The sequence below is a fragment of the Ursus arctos genome, unplaced genomic scaffold, assembly GCF_023065955.2.
Source record: "Ursus arctos isolate Adak ecotype North America unplaced genomic scaffold, UrsArc2.0 scaffold_26, whole genome shotgun sequence".
NCBI lineage: Eukaryota > Metazoa > Chordata > Mammalia > Carnivora > Ursidae > Ursus > Ursus arctos.
In genome coordinates, this window is record NW_026622941.1 from 3,260,019 (window position 1) to 3,273,835 (window position 13,817).

The 13,817-nt window shown below is 44.4% G+C and overlaps 1 protein-coding gene across 2 annotated transcripts in view; it reads left to right on the forward strand.

The window, feature by feature from the left end:
- The window catches only part of NINJ2 (ninjurin 2), a 75,661-nt gene that overhangs the window by 36,897 nt on the left and 24,947 nt on the right, over positions 1-13,817 (forward strand). The window contains exons 1-2 of one of the 2 annotated variants that reach the window (XM_026502712.3): positions 1,241-1,643; positions 1,995-2,121. The exons of the other annotated variant lie outside the window; for it this stretch is intronic. Coding sequence (XP_026358497.2) covers positions 2,077-2,121 — 45 coding nt within the window. The 5' untranslated portion in view covers positions 1,241-1,643; positions 1,995-2,076. Of the gene's footprint in view, positions 1-1,240; positions 1,644-1,994; positions 2,122-13,817 lie in introns of those variants that run through there. 2 annotated transcript variants of the gene reach the window in all.

Consider the following 13,817-nt stretch of genomic DNA (forward strand, 5'->3'; position numbering starts at 1 on the left):
GACCACTCTGATAAGCTCTCATAAATAGAACTCACTAGGCTGCTCCTGGGTGAGTAGAGTGGGGGAATCTCAGAGAAGGGCAGGTTGTGACTGCCCTTGCACTCCGAAGGGCGTTATGTTAGTTAGGATACAAGTTTGGCAGCTCTGTCAAGACCCAACAGAATAAGGGCTTAAACAAGATGGAAGTTCATTTCTCTCCTGTGGGTAATAGTCTGAGTGCAAACACTGCAGGGATAATATGGTGGCTTCCCAATGTTAGGGACCCAGGCTCCTTCTAGCTTACTATACTCTTCAGATACTTGTCTTATGCACATGGTTGAGGACGGCTCACCGTAATGTGCAGTCCAACTGGACTTGCCTTCCTCTTAAGTGAATGATTGTTCCTGCTAACTTCTTTTTTTTTTTTTTTAGATTTTATTTATTTATTTATTGGGGTGGGGGGCAGAGGGAGAGGGAGGGAGAAAGCAAACTCCTCGCTGAGCGCAGAGCCCAACTCAGGGCTCCATCTCATGACCCTGAGATCACGACCTGAGCTGAAATTGAGAGTCGGACCCTTAGCCGACTGAACCCCCCAGATGCCCCTTCTGAAACTTCTTATTAGCTAGAACTTGATCACGTGGACATACTGCAAGAGAGATTGGGGGAGGTTGACTTTAGCTAGGTGGTCACGCGCCTGGTCAAAAATCCTACCGCTCTGTGAGAAGGTAAAATAGATATTGGGGGATGACCTTCTACGATAAGCAATAGTGGTCTTGGTTCCTGGAAGTTCATGGACGTTTTCATCCCTCCTGACTCTAGCCTGGGGAGAAGGTTCTTGCGGGGGGAGAGATATGGCAGGCATGGAAGCGTGAACATAGGAATGCCAAAGAGGGTGCAACAGGACCAGGACGAGGTTAGACTAAGTGATGTCTAAAGCGCTTTGCACTCTTATGCCACTTAGAGAAAAAATGAGGATGCTGTGTCTCTTCCTCTATCTTAACTTAGGGGATAGAAAAGGAAGTTCTTGGGACAGATTGCAGAAGTGAATTGTATAACACGGAGTTCTTTAAAGAACACATCTTCAGTGCTGCGGTTCTCCTGGACATAGCTCAGCTCTGCTAAACAAGAGGGAGTTGAAATCATTTCCTTTAGGCACTAGACCCACATATTATGTTCCTGCCTAGCAACCCCATCCTGCAGCTGTGCTGGGTGGAGCAGTTCAGAACAGCTAATCCACCGACAAAGCTGCGTTGGGCACCTACTGTTTGCAGGGTTCTGTGCTGTCTGCTGCAGAAGAGCCCATGGCAGTGGAAGGTGTGCTCACTGGCCCCTTCCTCTCAGCCACCGGACTGACCTTATCTTTAGCTGAGGACTTCCTGCGCACCGTAATTACTTGACAGGCCAGTTCCGAGTCAGCGGAAGGGGTCATGAGTCATGATGCATATGGTAGCTGCGGCTTTGCTGACTGTGCACTCACCCTCTCAGCTCTGAGCTTTGGGCTCTGCACGAGAAAGGAGTGCTGCCTGAGGGGGCTGATTGTCAGCTACGGCAGAGCATTGACCCTGCATCTTTCGGGGTCCAGCACTGCGCACGCGCGTACGTGCGTGCGTGTGCGCGTGCGTGTGTGTGTCTGCATTTGTCAGGATGGGGAAGGCAGAGCGGAGGTAAAGATGATTTGGGGAAGTTAGGGGCTCAAAGTGGACTTCGTACCTTTTAGTTACAGTGATGTCAGGATGAAGTGGGAGGGTTGGGAGCAGAGAGAGCCCCGAGCTAAGAGTCGACTTGCGGTCACACTCTGTTTGGCTACAACTGAACTGAGTGTTTCAATATCATTTCACCCATTTTAAAAAACAGGGGTAATGATGGCCTTGCTCAACTCCAAAAGATTTATAAAATGAAAGAGAATTGGCCCGTGAGCCTTGCAAAGGCAAGGTCTCTACTTCATTTGTCTGTGCCCTTCAGCACCTGGCGTAACGCTTTGTGCACCGAGTAACTCTCCAATGGGTATTGTCTAGACCAAATCACTGAAGTCCCCCGTGCCGCCTGGCGTGTAAGGAAACCGGAACCCAGGGAGGGACAGCCACCGGAAGAGCAAACATGGAAAGCGCCCAGTACCTGACCTGTGGTGAGCATTCAGTCAACGTAAGTGGCCTTCCTTTTGAAATGGCAGCGCCAGGAGTAGAATTCAGATCTTTACCTGTGACAGCTCTGCTCTTGCCCCTCACTGCGGTGCTCTGAGTTATCTGGCTAAAATCAGATCGCTTGTTTAAGGCTGAGGTGGGATCAGTTTGCAGGAGAGCTGTTGCACACACCTGCACCCATGGTTTAAGTACGATGCATGGTTAAAGAACAGGGCCTACGGAGCCAGATGGCCTGGGTTTGAATCCCAATTCTGCCATTTACCACGTGACTTCATTTACTCTCTTTCTGCCTCAGCTTTCTCATCTCTACAATGGGACCAACGTATTTATGCTCACAAGGTTGTGGTGAGATCAAATGAATGAAAAGACGTAAAGTGCTTAGAAAAGTGCCTGGCACGCAGGAAATGTGTTGTTGCTGCTATTCACAGGAAATGGTAGGCTTTTGTCAGCATGGTGGCTGCAAAGGCGGTCCCTGCACTCAGCCTTCACAAAGACAGCCATTTGATGATGGTGGAGTTTGCTATTTCTGAATAGGATAAGATTCCCATGGATGTTTTAAAGGACTGGAGACTCTATTGTGTAAATTCTTGGAGGCCTGAGGTGCTTAACTGATAAGAACTCTCAAGGACTGAGTTCAGTGCCATACAACTGGGGGGCAATTAGGAAGCAAGGATCAGGGGCGCCTGGGTGGCACAGTGGTTAAGCGTCTGCCTTCGGCTCAGGGAGTGATCCCAGCGTTATGGGATCGAGCCCCACATCAGGCTCCTCTGCTATGAGCCTGCTTCTTCCTCTCCCACTCCCCCTGCTTGTGTTCCCTCTCTCGCTGGCTGTCTCTATCTGTGTTAAATAAATAAATAAAATCTTTAAAAAAAAAAAAAAAAGGAAGCAAGGATCAGTAAGAGCTCTTGGGGAGGTGCGGACCCGGGGTCCTCACACTCTATCCACAGCACACTGATGGCTGAGATAGGACACGGGTTTTCTACAGGCTCATCTCCTTCCCTTAAAATCTTTCCAAACCCAGCCTTCGTTCAGATTTGCTCAGCATTAGAAAGTCACTGGAACCCCCCCCCCCCCCCCCCGGCACAAAGAAGGTGGCTGAATGCCAAAGGACCAGAGCCAGGAAAACTATGTGAGAGGCAACCTTGCTCCTGCCAAGAATGGGATGCGATTTCCTACCCCTACCCCCGCAGTGGGCCCCCAACCTCCTGTCATTCCCATTCCCCATCCACCCCCAGTCCTATGGGCCACGGATTTCTGCCTGAAAAAGCAATTCAGTGCTGCTCACTCAGGATATTTCCTCCTGACCTACTTCCTGAGTGCTGGGGCAGAACGCTTGCCCTACTGAGAAAGGCAGCGTTAGCTCAGCATTTCCCCTGCCAAACTTCACCCAGATGCTGAGTGTCTGTCACTCACTCACAGACAATTGCCACACCTGAGAGGTGGCTCCCATGTCGACACCTGGACTGACTAACCTGACAAGTTCCCGGAATAGAGCTAAAACCTCTTTCCTAGTAGAAACGTGCTTTTGCCTTTTCTGTTGTGTGCCTGTTTTTGTAATATGGTTCAAAACCACCATTTACCATGGACCCGGGGACTGAGACTGTCATTCCCAAGTGTTCCTAGTTCCTTCTTCTTCCTCTTCTTCCTCTCCTTGTCCTCCTCCCCACCCCTTCTTCCTCTTCTTCTTCATAATCAATACCTTACAGAGTACCCTCTACTCGGTCAGGTAGTCTACATATTACCTCTAATATGCCCAGTACTCAGCCTTGTGAGGTAGATGTATTAGGACTGCTTCTCAGACTTTAATGTGCAGAGGGAATGCTGTCATAATGCGATTCTGTTGAGTAGGTCTGGGGGATGCCTGGGATTCTGCATTTCTAACAAGCTCCCCTGTGTTAGTGATACTGCTGGTTCTAACTCCTTGAGTAGCAACGGTATCAAGAAGACTCTTTTGGTTGCAAGTGACTGAAATCCAATGTGAACTAGTTAAGCAAGAAGAGGAATTTATTACGAGGATATTAGAGTGTCCCACAAAGCCAAGTATAGGATTAAAAATGTGTCTCAGGAAGATTTGAAGCCAAAGGAGACCCCTTTGGTCTCTTGCCTCTGCTTTTTCCTTCTTCATTCTTCCTCCATCCCTTCCTTCTTTCCTTTCCCCTCCATCCTGGTTAGGACCAAGGCAACTCTACCCACAGTCCTGTGGCTCCCATGTCTTCTGCTTCCTTGATTGACTGCCTCAGTTTGGTGGTGCATATCTTCCAGTAACTTCCTAAGAAAGTGAGCGGAGGAAGTAAAATGTTACTTACGAACATCCCTGAAAATGTCTTTACAATCGATTGATAGTTTCCCCAAGTATAGAATTCTGGCTTCCAGAGTGTCTGTTGTAATATCCAATACCACTTCAATCCTCTGTCCTTTGTATCTCACATCTGAAAGTTTTTAGATTCTTCTCTCTGACCTCCAGTGTTCTGGAAGTTCACAATGCTCTGCCTTGGAATGGTTCCTTCCTCATTCATTATACTGGGCATTTGATGGGTCCTTTTGACCTGGAAACTTATATCCTTCTGTTGTGGAAAAAATTTTTCCTTTGATTATTTAATTATTTCTTCCCGTCTCTTTTTTTGTTCCGTCCATCTGGAGCTCCTGTTATCAGGATGTTAGATCTTCTGACCTGATCCTTTGATCTTCCTAGCTTCTGTATCTAATTTTCCATCTCTTTATCTCTTTGCTTTACTTTCTAGAAGATTTTATAAACTACTTTTTCTAACTTTTCTAGTTGAATTTTAAATATTTATATTTTTAAATTCTCAGAGTTCTCTTTTGTTGTTCTCTGAATATTCCTTTTTCTAATAGGCTACTCTTCTTTCACGGGTGGAATAGCTTCTCTTTTGTCTCCAGGACGTGATTCTTTCCCTTTTTTTGAACTTTTCTTCTCTCTACATTCTTTTCTTTGCCCTTCTTATTTCTTTAATTTGGTTTCTGTCTTTCATGTAGACTTTCTATTTATATTAAAGAGTGAGGCACTAAACAGTTTACCGGAAAGGAACAAGGAAGTAACTGACAGAAGGCTTCTTCGTTGTACCCTTTTGAGTCTTTTGAATTCTGAACCATGTTAGTATAAAGCCTATTCAAAAAACAAAACAAACCTTTTAGAAGTTTATTTTAAGCTTGAGGTGCACGGGTATAGCTTATCCATTGAAGAGCTTTACTGTAGAGATACTGAGATGGGGTGTCAAACAGCTTTTTATCTGAGGGGACTTCTAAATGTCAGCGTTTAAAATTCTCTCTGGGCCATTAAGTCTTTTCTGATAAGAATCTTCTAGACTCCTGTCTGGGGATAGGTGTTGGAGGAGGGTATAAGCCTACCTGCCAGTTTTCTTGAATAAATGTGGGAGGAAGGCTGGATATCCCATTGTTGAGAAGGAAGCTTATTAACCAAGAGCCTCAGCCCTTTCCTAACTATACATTCAACTTAGTTCGTCAGGCTCTAGAGCAAGCTTCTCAAGCTGTCTGTGGTGAAGAACCAGTTTTTAAATTTTCAATCTGTCAGGGACCCACATGTGGTTCTAACGTGCATGGCTAGTCCATATCTCTTAACACACATGACTCCCAGTAGGAGTTCAAACATCCAAACTGGTCTACATCCTGTTCAGCAAGAAGAATCCACTGAGAACTCACTTGAATGTTGAGGCAATTTCAAATTCCTATAAAAATTCCAAACACTCATTCTTACTTTCTGTACTTATCTTATTAGGGCCAGTAACAGGGTTGTGGGCCTGAACCAGTTCATGAACCAGGATTTAAGGGACTGCTCTAGGGAAGAGCAAATCTCTAATCTCTTGCCTTGAAGAGGAGCTGTCACCAGGCTTTGAGGGGCTGTTGTGGGACATCTGGAGTGTGGGACTTCTCTGCAAATAGACTTTTAGCTCATCCCCATCTCAACTCTGTACTTCATTCCCACATTCCTTGGTACCCTATGTTTCCAAACCCAGTGCCTTCTTGAACTTCTCGTGTCCCATTATTGGTTCCTTTCTGCACACATCAGGCCACAGCTTGCACCGCTGGGTCAAATCATTTACCCCTCCTTACTCTACTTTCTTCTCCCATTCTCTTTGTCCTTGCAATTTATACTTTAAAAAATCCCTTTCAGGGGCGCCTGGGTGGCTCAGTTGGTTAAGCATCTGCCTTTGGCTCAGGTCATGATCCCAGGGTCCTGGCATCGAGTCCCAAGTAAGGCTTCCTGCTCAGTGGGGAGCCTGCTTCTCCCTCTCCTCTACCCCCCTGTTTGTGCTCTCTCTTGCTCGCTATCTCTCTCAAATAAACAAAATATTTTTTAAAAACACCTTTCACAAAATCCTGCTGGCTTCTCGGGGCACCTGGGTGGCTCAATTGGATAAACATCAGACTCTTGATGTTAGCTCAAGTCTTGATCTCAGGGCTGTGAGTTTGAGCCCTGCATTGGGCTCCACATTGGGTGTGGAGCCTACTTAAAAGAAAAAAAAAATCCTACTGACTTCTTTGGAGAGTTGATCCTAAAAATATGGAATTTCAAGGGACCCAGAATAGCCAAAACAATCTTGAAAAAGAACAAGTTTGGAGGATTTACATATCCCAATTTTTAAATTTACTGCAAATCTACAGTAATCAAGTAATCAAGTGTGATACTGGCATAAGGATAGACCTACGGATAGATGAAATAGAATTGAGAGTCCATAAATAAACCTTCAGATTTGTGATCAATTGATCTTTGATAAGAATGCCAAGTCAACTCAGTGAGGGAAAGAACAGTCATTTCAGTAGGTGGTGCCAAGACAACTGGAGATCCACACACAAAAGAATGAAGCTGAACCCCTACCTCACACCACACACAAAAATTAACTCAAAATGGATCATGGACCTAAATGTAAGAGCTAAAGATTTAAAACTCTAGAAGAAAATATGAGAGTAAATCTTTGCGAAGCAAAGTTTTCTTAGATATAACATCAAAAGCACAGTAACAAAGGAAAAATAAATTAGACTCATGAAGATTAAAAACTTTTGTGTTCCAAATGACATCATCAAGAAAATGAGAAGAGAACGTTCACAAGAGAAAATATTTTCAAATCCTCTATCTGATAAGGGACTTGTATCTGAAATATATAAAGAACTTTTACAATCTATAATAAAAAGACAAATAACCCAATTTTTAAATGGGCAAAGGATCCAAATAACATTTTTCCAAAGAAGACATACCAATGACCAATAAGCACAGGAAAAGATGTTCAACATCATTAGTCATCAGGGAAAGACAAATTCAAAACTACAATGAGATACCACTTGATACTCACTCACTAGGAGGCTATCATCACAAAGACAGATAATAACAAATGCTCTTAAGGATGTGGAGAAATTGGAACTCATGGGAATGTAAAATGGTGCAGCCACTTTGGAAAACAGTCTTGCAGTTCCTTAAAAACATAAACATAGACCATAGGACCCAGCAATCCCACTCTTAGGTATATATATTCGCACAATGAATGAATGTTCAAAGCAATGTTATTCATGATAGTGAAAAAGTGGAAACAACTCAAGTGGTCATCAGCTGAAGACGGATAAATAAAATGTGGTATATCCATACAATGGAATTTTATTTAATGATAAAAAGAAATGAAGTACTGATACATGCTACAACATGAATGAATTTTGAAAACATTATGCTTAGCGAAAGTCACAAAGTCACAAATGCTTCCATTTACATAAAATGTCTGGAATAGGGGAATCTATACAGAAGGAAAATAGATCAGTGGTTGCCTAGGGGATGGGGGGAAAGAAAATAGATCAGTGGAGTCCAGGGGATGGGGAGGAAATGGTATGGAGGTTTTTTTTTCAGGGTGATAAAGATGTTCTGAAATTGATTGTGGTGATGGCTGCACAACTCTGCAAATATACTAAAAGCCACTGAATTATGCACTTTGGATTGGTGAATTGTATGGTATATGAGTTATAGCTCAATAAAACTGTTATAATGGAATTTCTAGAGTCAACACAGCATATCTAACTACAAGTCTCCAGCATCATCACTCTTTTTTTTTAAGATTGTATTTATTTATTTGACAGAGAGAGCAAGAGAACACAAGCAGGGGGAGCAGTAGAGGGAGAGGGAGAAGTAGTCTCCTTGCTGAGCAGGGAGCCCGACATGGGGCTCGATCCCAGGACCCTGGGATCGTGACCTGAGCCAAAGGCAGCCGCTTAACCAGCTGAGCCCCCCAGGCGCCCTGAGCATCATCACTCTTGAATGTGGAAGTCTCCAGCTTATCTTATGTACAGTGCTCTCAATTTATCAACACACTCGATCAAATCTGAGGTGACACACTTGCTCTCGATCTGATGGTGATCTAAGAGATTGCTGTTGGCTTCGTTAGGGGATGTACCGAGAAATGGCATTTATTGAGTCAGACAAATTAATAAACTGTGCCTAACTTAACACTCTTACTTCATAGAAAATAGTTTCTTTGCTTTTTAAAACAGATCTCTCCTTTTATCAACTGCAAATAATACAAAAACCACCTCCCTACTTGCCCGCCTCGGAATGTGTTCTGAATGAGGATGCAGACCCAGTTTGTTCATTTATTCAACAGATATTTATAGAGCGTTCGCCGTGCGCTGGCCGCTCTCGCAGCTTCCGCGGATGCAGTAAGTGACAGACACATTCCAGAGAGCAGCAAGCTCAGTAAGCCTCGGACCGAAACCAGTCTGTCCTGAATCTCCAAGGGCAGAGAAATTGGTGCTGGTTAACGACTGAGGGATTCAGGGAAATAGCTACATATCTTTTTTTTTTTCTCTTTGAGAACTCAGGGTGGGGTTTTTTAAATTACATAAATATTAGAACAACACTAACAGAAATGGGGAACAAAAGAAAAGCAGTGTAACAACAGTTCTGCCTCCCACCCCTCCCCCCTTCGATCTCATTTCAAACGGTGTCTCTGCTCCCACCCAGTTTTGAAGATACTAGCTCCATCTCTCCCTAACTTAGGCCACCACCCTTCCGTGCCTCTCGGAGGACCCAGTTCAAAGGACCTCCCAAGACTCATTCTGCAAAATTCAGTCCTGAGGCATTGAAGCTTGGTGGCAGCCAAGACCCCCCAGTTGCTCAGGAGGTTGGGGGAGTAAAGGAGTAGATGTGAATCCCAGTGCCAATCTGCTTCGGGGCACATTCCTTAAGACTCAGAAGCCAGGCAGGGGAGGGCCCAAAGGGGGGGGCGGGGGCCACTGCCTCAAGTGTGTAAACCTTGGCATTGGAGGTGTCCTGTGTTCAGAGACCGGCCATGTGAACAGTGTCACCAGCAGTCAGTGGGGGGGACGTCTTAGGGAGGAATGTGAGCCCCTACTCAGGTGTGCTGGGCTGCACGTCTGACCTCGCTGATGGGGAGAGGCAGCAGGCCAGCCCAGGGGTACTTTTCCACACTCTTAGGGGTGCTGGGGGCTCTAGTGCCCAACCCTGCTGCGGAGAGTTGGGTCCAAATACCAGCAAAGCTGAGAACATGCTGTGAGATCTCATGTGTTTCTTCACCTCTCTGAGCCCGTTTATTCGTCTGTAAATGGGGATAATAATCCTCACCTTGGGGCATGTTGAGAGGGTTAGAGACGGCAAGAAGCCTAGCACTGCCTCTTCTCAGTGTGTGACTTGCCATTGTGTCTGGGACACCTACCTATTCTCGTGGGCTACGAGCCCCCCTATATTTCTAGGATTCAGCTTTGTTATTCTCATCTCTCAGTGAATAGGACTTTTTTAATATTAAAGGCTTATTGTACAATATGACTGCAATGTAATACATGTTTATTATAGAATCTTTGACAATTTCAGAAAGTCAGCACAAAATCAAAATAAGCCGGTAATCTGGCCCCTCAGAGATAACCACATTTTCGTTTTAACTCCCAGTCTTTAAAAAAAAAAAAAAAAGCTTACAATTTTAATAGTGGTTCCAACGTAGTAATTACTTCATTACAAAGGTACAGCAATATAAGATATATCAATATCCTTCTATTCTTAGCATAATCTCCTCCAGTTCCATCCATGTTGATGCAAACATTGGGTAATCATCCTTTCGGATGGCTGAGTAATATTCCATTGTATATATGGACCACATCTTCTTTATCCATTCGTCTGTTGAAGGGCATCTTGGCTCCTTCCACAGTTTGGCTCTTGTGGGAATATCCTCCTATTCTTAAAACAAAGCCAATTCAGGGGCACTTGGGTGGCTCAGTCGGTTGAGTGTCTGCCTTAGGCTTGTCCTGATCCCGGGGTCCTGGGATCAAGTCCATGTCAGGCTCCCTGCTCAGCGGGGGGGGGGGGGGGGGGTCTGCTTCTCCCTCTCCCTCTGCCCTTGCTCTCTCTCTAATGAATAAATAAAATCTATTTTTTAAAAAAAGCAAATTCACAATTTGGAACTTTATTTTTAGTTTCAGAGGTAGAATTTGTGATTCATCAGTTGCATACAACACCCAGTGCTCCTTACATCAAGTGCCCTCCTTAATGCCCATCACCCAATTATCCCTTCCCCCTACCCCCCTCCCCTCCAGCAACCCTCGGTGTGTTTCCTAGAGTTCAGTGTCTCTTATGGTTTGCCTCCCTCTCAATTTTCATCTTACGTTATTTTTCCTTCCCTTCCCCTATGTTCATCTGTATTTCTCTGACTTATTTCACTTAGCATAATACCCTCTAGTTCCTTCCACATTGTTGCAAATGGCAAGATTTCATTTTTTGATGGCTGAGTAATATTCCAGTGTGTGTGTGTGTGTGTGTGTGTGTGTGTGTGTGTACCACATCTTCTTTATCCATTCATCTGTCGATGGACTTCTGGGCTCTTCAGTCTCTTTTGATTTATGTATGTAGTGTCGTGAAGTACACACACTTAGTTGCTGCTTGTCTTCTCTGAGTATCTGTCATCATAATTCTCATATAATAACATTTAAAGTAACTAGCATTTAAAATACTAATATCCCAGGGGCGCCTGGGTGGCTCAGTCCTTAAGCATCTACCTTCGGCTCAGGACGTGATCCCAGGGCCTCTCCCACTCCCCCTGCTTGTGTTCCCTCTCTTGCTGGCCGTGTCTCTCTCTGTGAAATAAATAAATAAAATCTTTATTAAAAAAATAAAATAAAATAAAATACTAATATCCCATAGTATGATTATACCATAATTCTTTAACCAACCCCCTACGGTTAATTATGTCCTGTTCTCCCTGTTATAAATGGTACTCATGAATATTCATAAAGCTAAATCTTTCACACATTGCTGATTATTTTCCTAAGATTAATTTCTAAAATGGAGTTACTATCTCAAATGGTAAAAACATTCTTAAGGCTACTCACCAATTGACAGGAAAGACTTTAAATTTGTGTTCTATCGATTTAGTATTTCTCTTTTTCTGCTTATAAAACAAATACATTTTTTTTAAAGATTTTATTTATTTATTTGACAGAGAGAGAGACAGCCAGCAAGAGAGGGAACACAAGTAGGGGGAGTGGGAGAGGAAGAAGCAGGCTCCCAGCGGAGGAGCCTGATGTGGGGCTCGATCCCATAATGCCGGGATCACGCCCTGAGCCGAAGGCAGACGCTTAACCGCTGTGCCACCCAGGCGCCCCAAAACAAATACATTCTTGTCAAAAAAATCAAACATTGTAGGGCCACCTGGGTGGCGCAGTCGTTGGGCGTCTGCCTTCGGCTCAGGGCGTGATCCCAGCGTTCTGGGATCGAGCCCCACATCAGGCTCCTCCGCTGGGAGCCTGCTTCTTCCTCTCCCACTCCCCCTACTTGTGTTCCCTCTCTTGCTGGCTGTCTCTCTCTCTGTCAAATAAATAAATAAAATCTTTAAAATATATATATATTAAAAAAATCAAACATTGTAGAAATACATATTAAAAAGGATTTTAAGTTTCCCTTAATTCTATTGTCCAGAGATCATTGCTACTATTGGTGTACATTAGGAGTCCCTCAAATGACTCCAATTAGGTACTTAGATTCAATTGATGACCATGTTTTAAACATCTGCCTCCCTTTCTCCTGATTTCTTACAAGCCCAGGTTGAGTCACGGGTGAGCTCCTTCTTTGAAGGTGGCCTGTGGCCAGGTCTACACCATTCACACCCTTGGCACAGCGCAGTCTGGTTACCACGGGCAAGCTCGGGCAGCCACCTCAGCCTCTCTCCAGAATCCACTGCGGGTCCTCTCCCTGGAGAGGAAAAGCAAGAAGGGGGCACCAGAATGTGGCTATAAATGTAGGTTCTGGCACTCACCCTCTGGATGCCTAGGGGGAAGTGAGTGAAAGCCCCTGTGATGTAGCCAAGTCTAGAATCATCCCTGGGCATTCCAGAAACAGGTCATTAGCAATGTACTATCTGTCCATATCTACACACGCAGGAAACAAACGTCTATGGGCTCACACATGATTCAGTGGATAGATTCTGTATGCCAGCAGCTGTCCCTGCATCCATGAACCAACCAAAGGCTTATCTGCAGATGCTTGTGAGATGTGTTTACATATGAGATTAAGTTGTCTCTGGAGGGGCTTCTCACCCCTACAAGAGCCCAGAATTACAAAGAAAATCCTGCTGGTGATAACAGAAAGTCCCTTATACTAGAAGGGTTCAATGGTATACTAGAGGGTGCGACGAGGCAGAGGCCCATGGGCCCTCTGGCCCTTAACAGTGCAACATTCCTTCCAAAGTGACCACACCCCAATCCATCCACACCTTCTGTTCAGAGTTAGCTCTGTTTTCAGAGATACAGGCTCCTATGACACCTCTTCATGCTCACTGTTCATGGTAATTCCAATAAATTCTCTTCTGTGGCTGCTAAGATCCTTACGAGAAGATCCATGAAATCTTCTTGGTCAATGGCAGGAGAAGTAGGAATTTCACTTGGCCTTATTTCATCTCAAGATACATTTTTCTTGAGACTTCATCACATGTGTATAAGTCCCTGGCTTTATGTAATGTGAATAATATGCATTATCTTTATTGTTTGAGTTGTTGGACCTATTTTCACTTGTCCATTCTTTATAACATTGAAATCTGTTGGTGTCAGACCGTGTGCTCATGCATTACAGTCCTTAATATCCTGGGTCTCAAATGGAAGCTCCAATAGCCCATCTGTAAGGAAATATATGATAATAACAACAGTACTGAGATTTATTGAGTGCTGACTACGTGCCGGTCACAGTTGTAAGCACTTTGCGTGCACCAGTTCATGTAGTTTTCACGACAGTTCTGTCAGGAAGACACTATTGTTCTTTCATTTTACATATGAGGAACTTGAGGCACGGGGAGGTTAATGACTTGCTTAAGGTCACACGGGTGGTAGAACCAGACAGTACTCACAAGCTCACAGCCTGTAAGCGCCAACATTTTGGCGTTGAGCATTCTGGTTTTTCCTGTGTATATAAAAGTACTTTGTTTTACTTTAGAAAACTGAGGTCATAGATACACTTAACATGCGTTATGTCTTTGTTCAGGATATAGATTTGTAATAGCTGTGACGTACTTTAGATTTTATTTACTTTTCTGTTTGTTTGTTCATTGAGAGAAAAAGAGAGTGCACGAGTGCAACTGGAGGGAGGGGCCGAGGGAGAGGGAGAGAGAGAATCCCAAGTGGACTCCACACTGAGCACAGAGCCCCACTCCGGGCTCCATCCCACCACCCAGAGACCACGACCTGAGC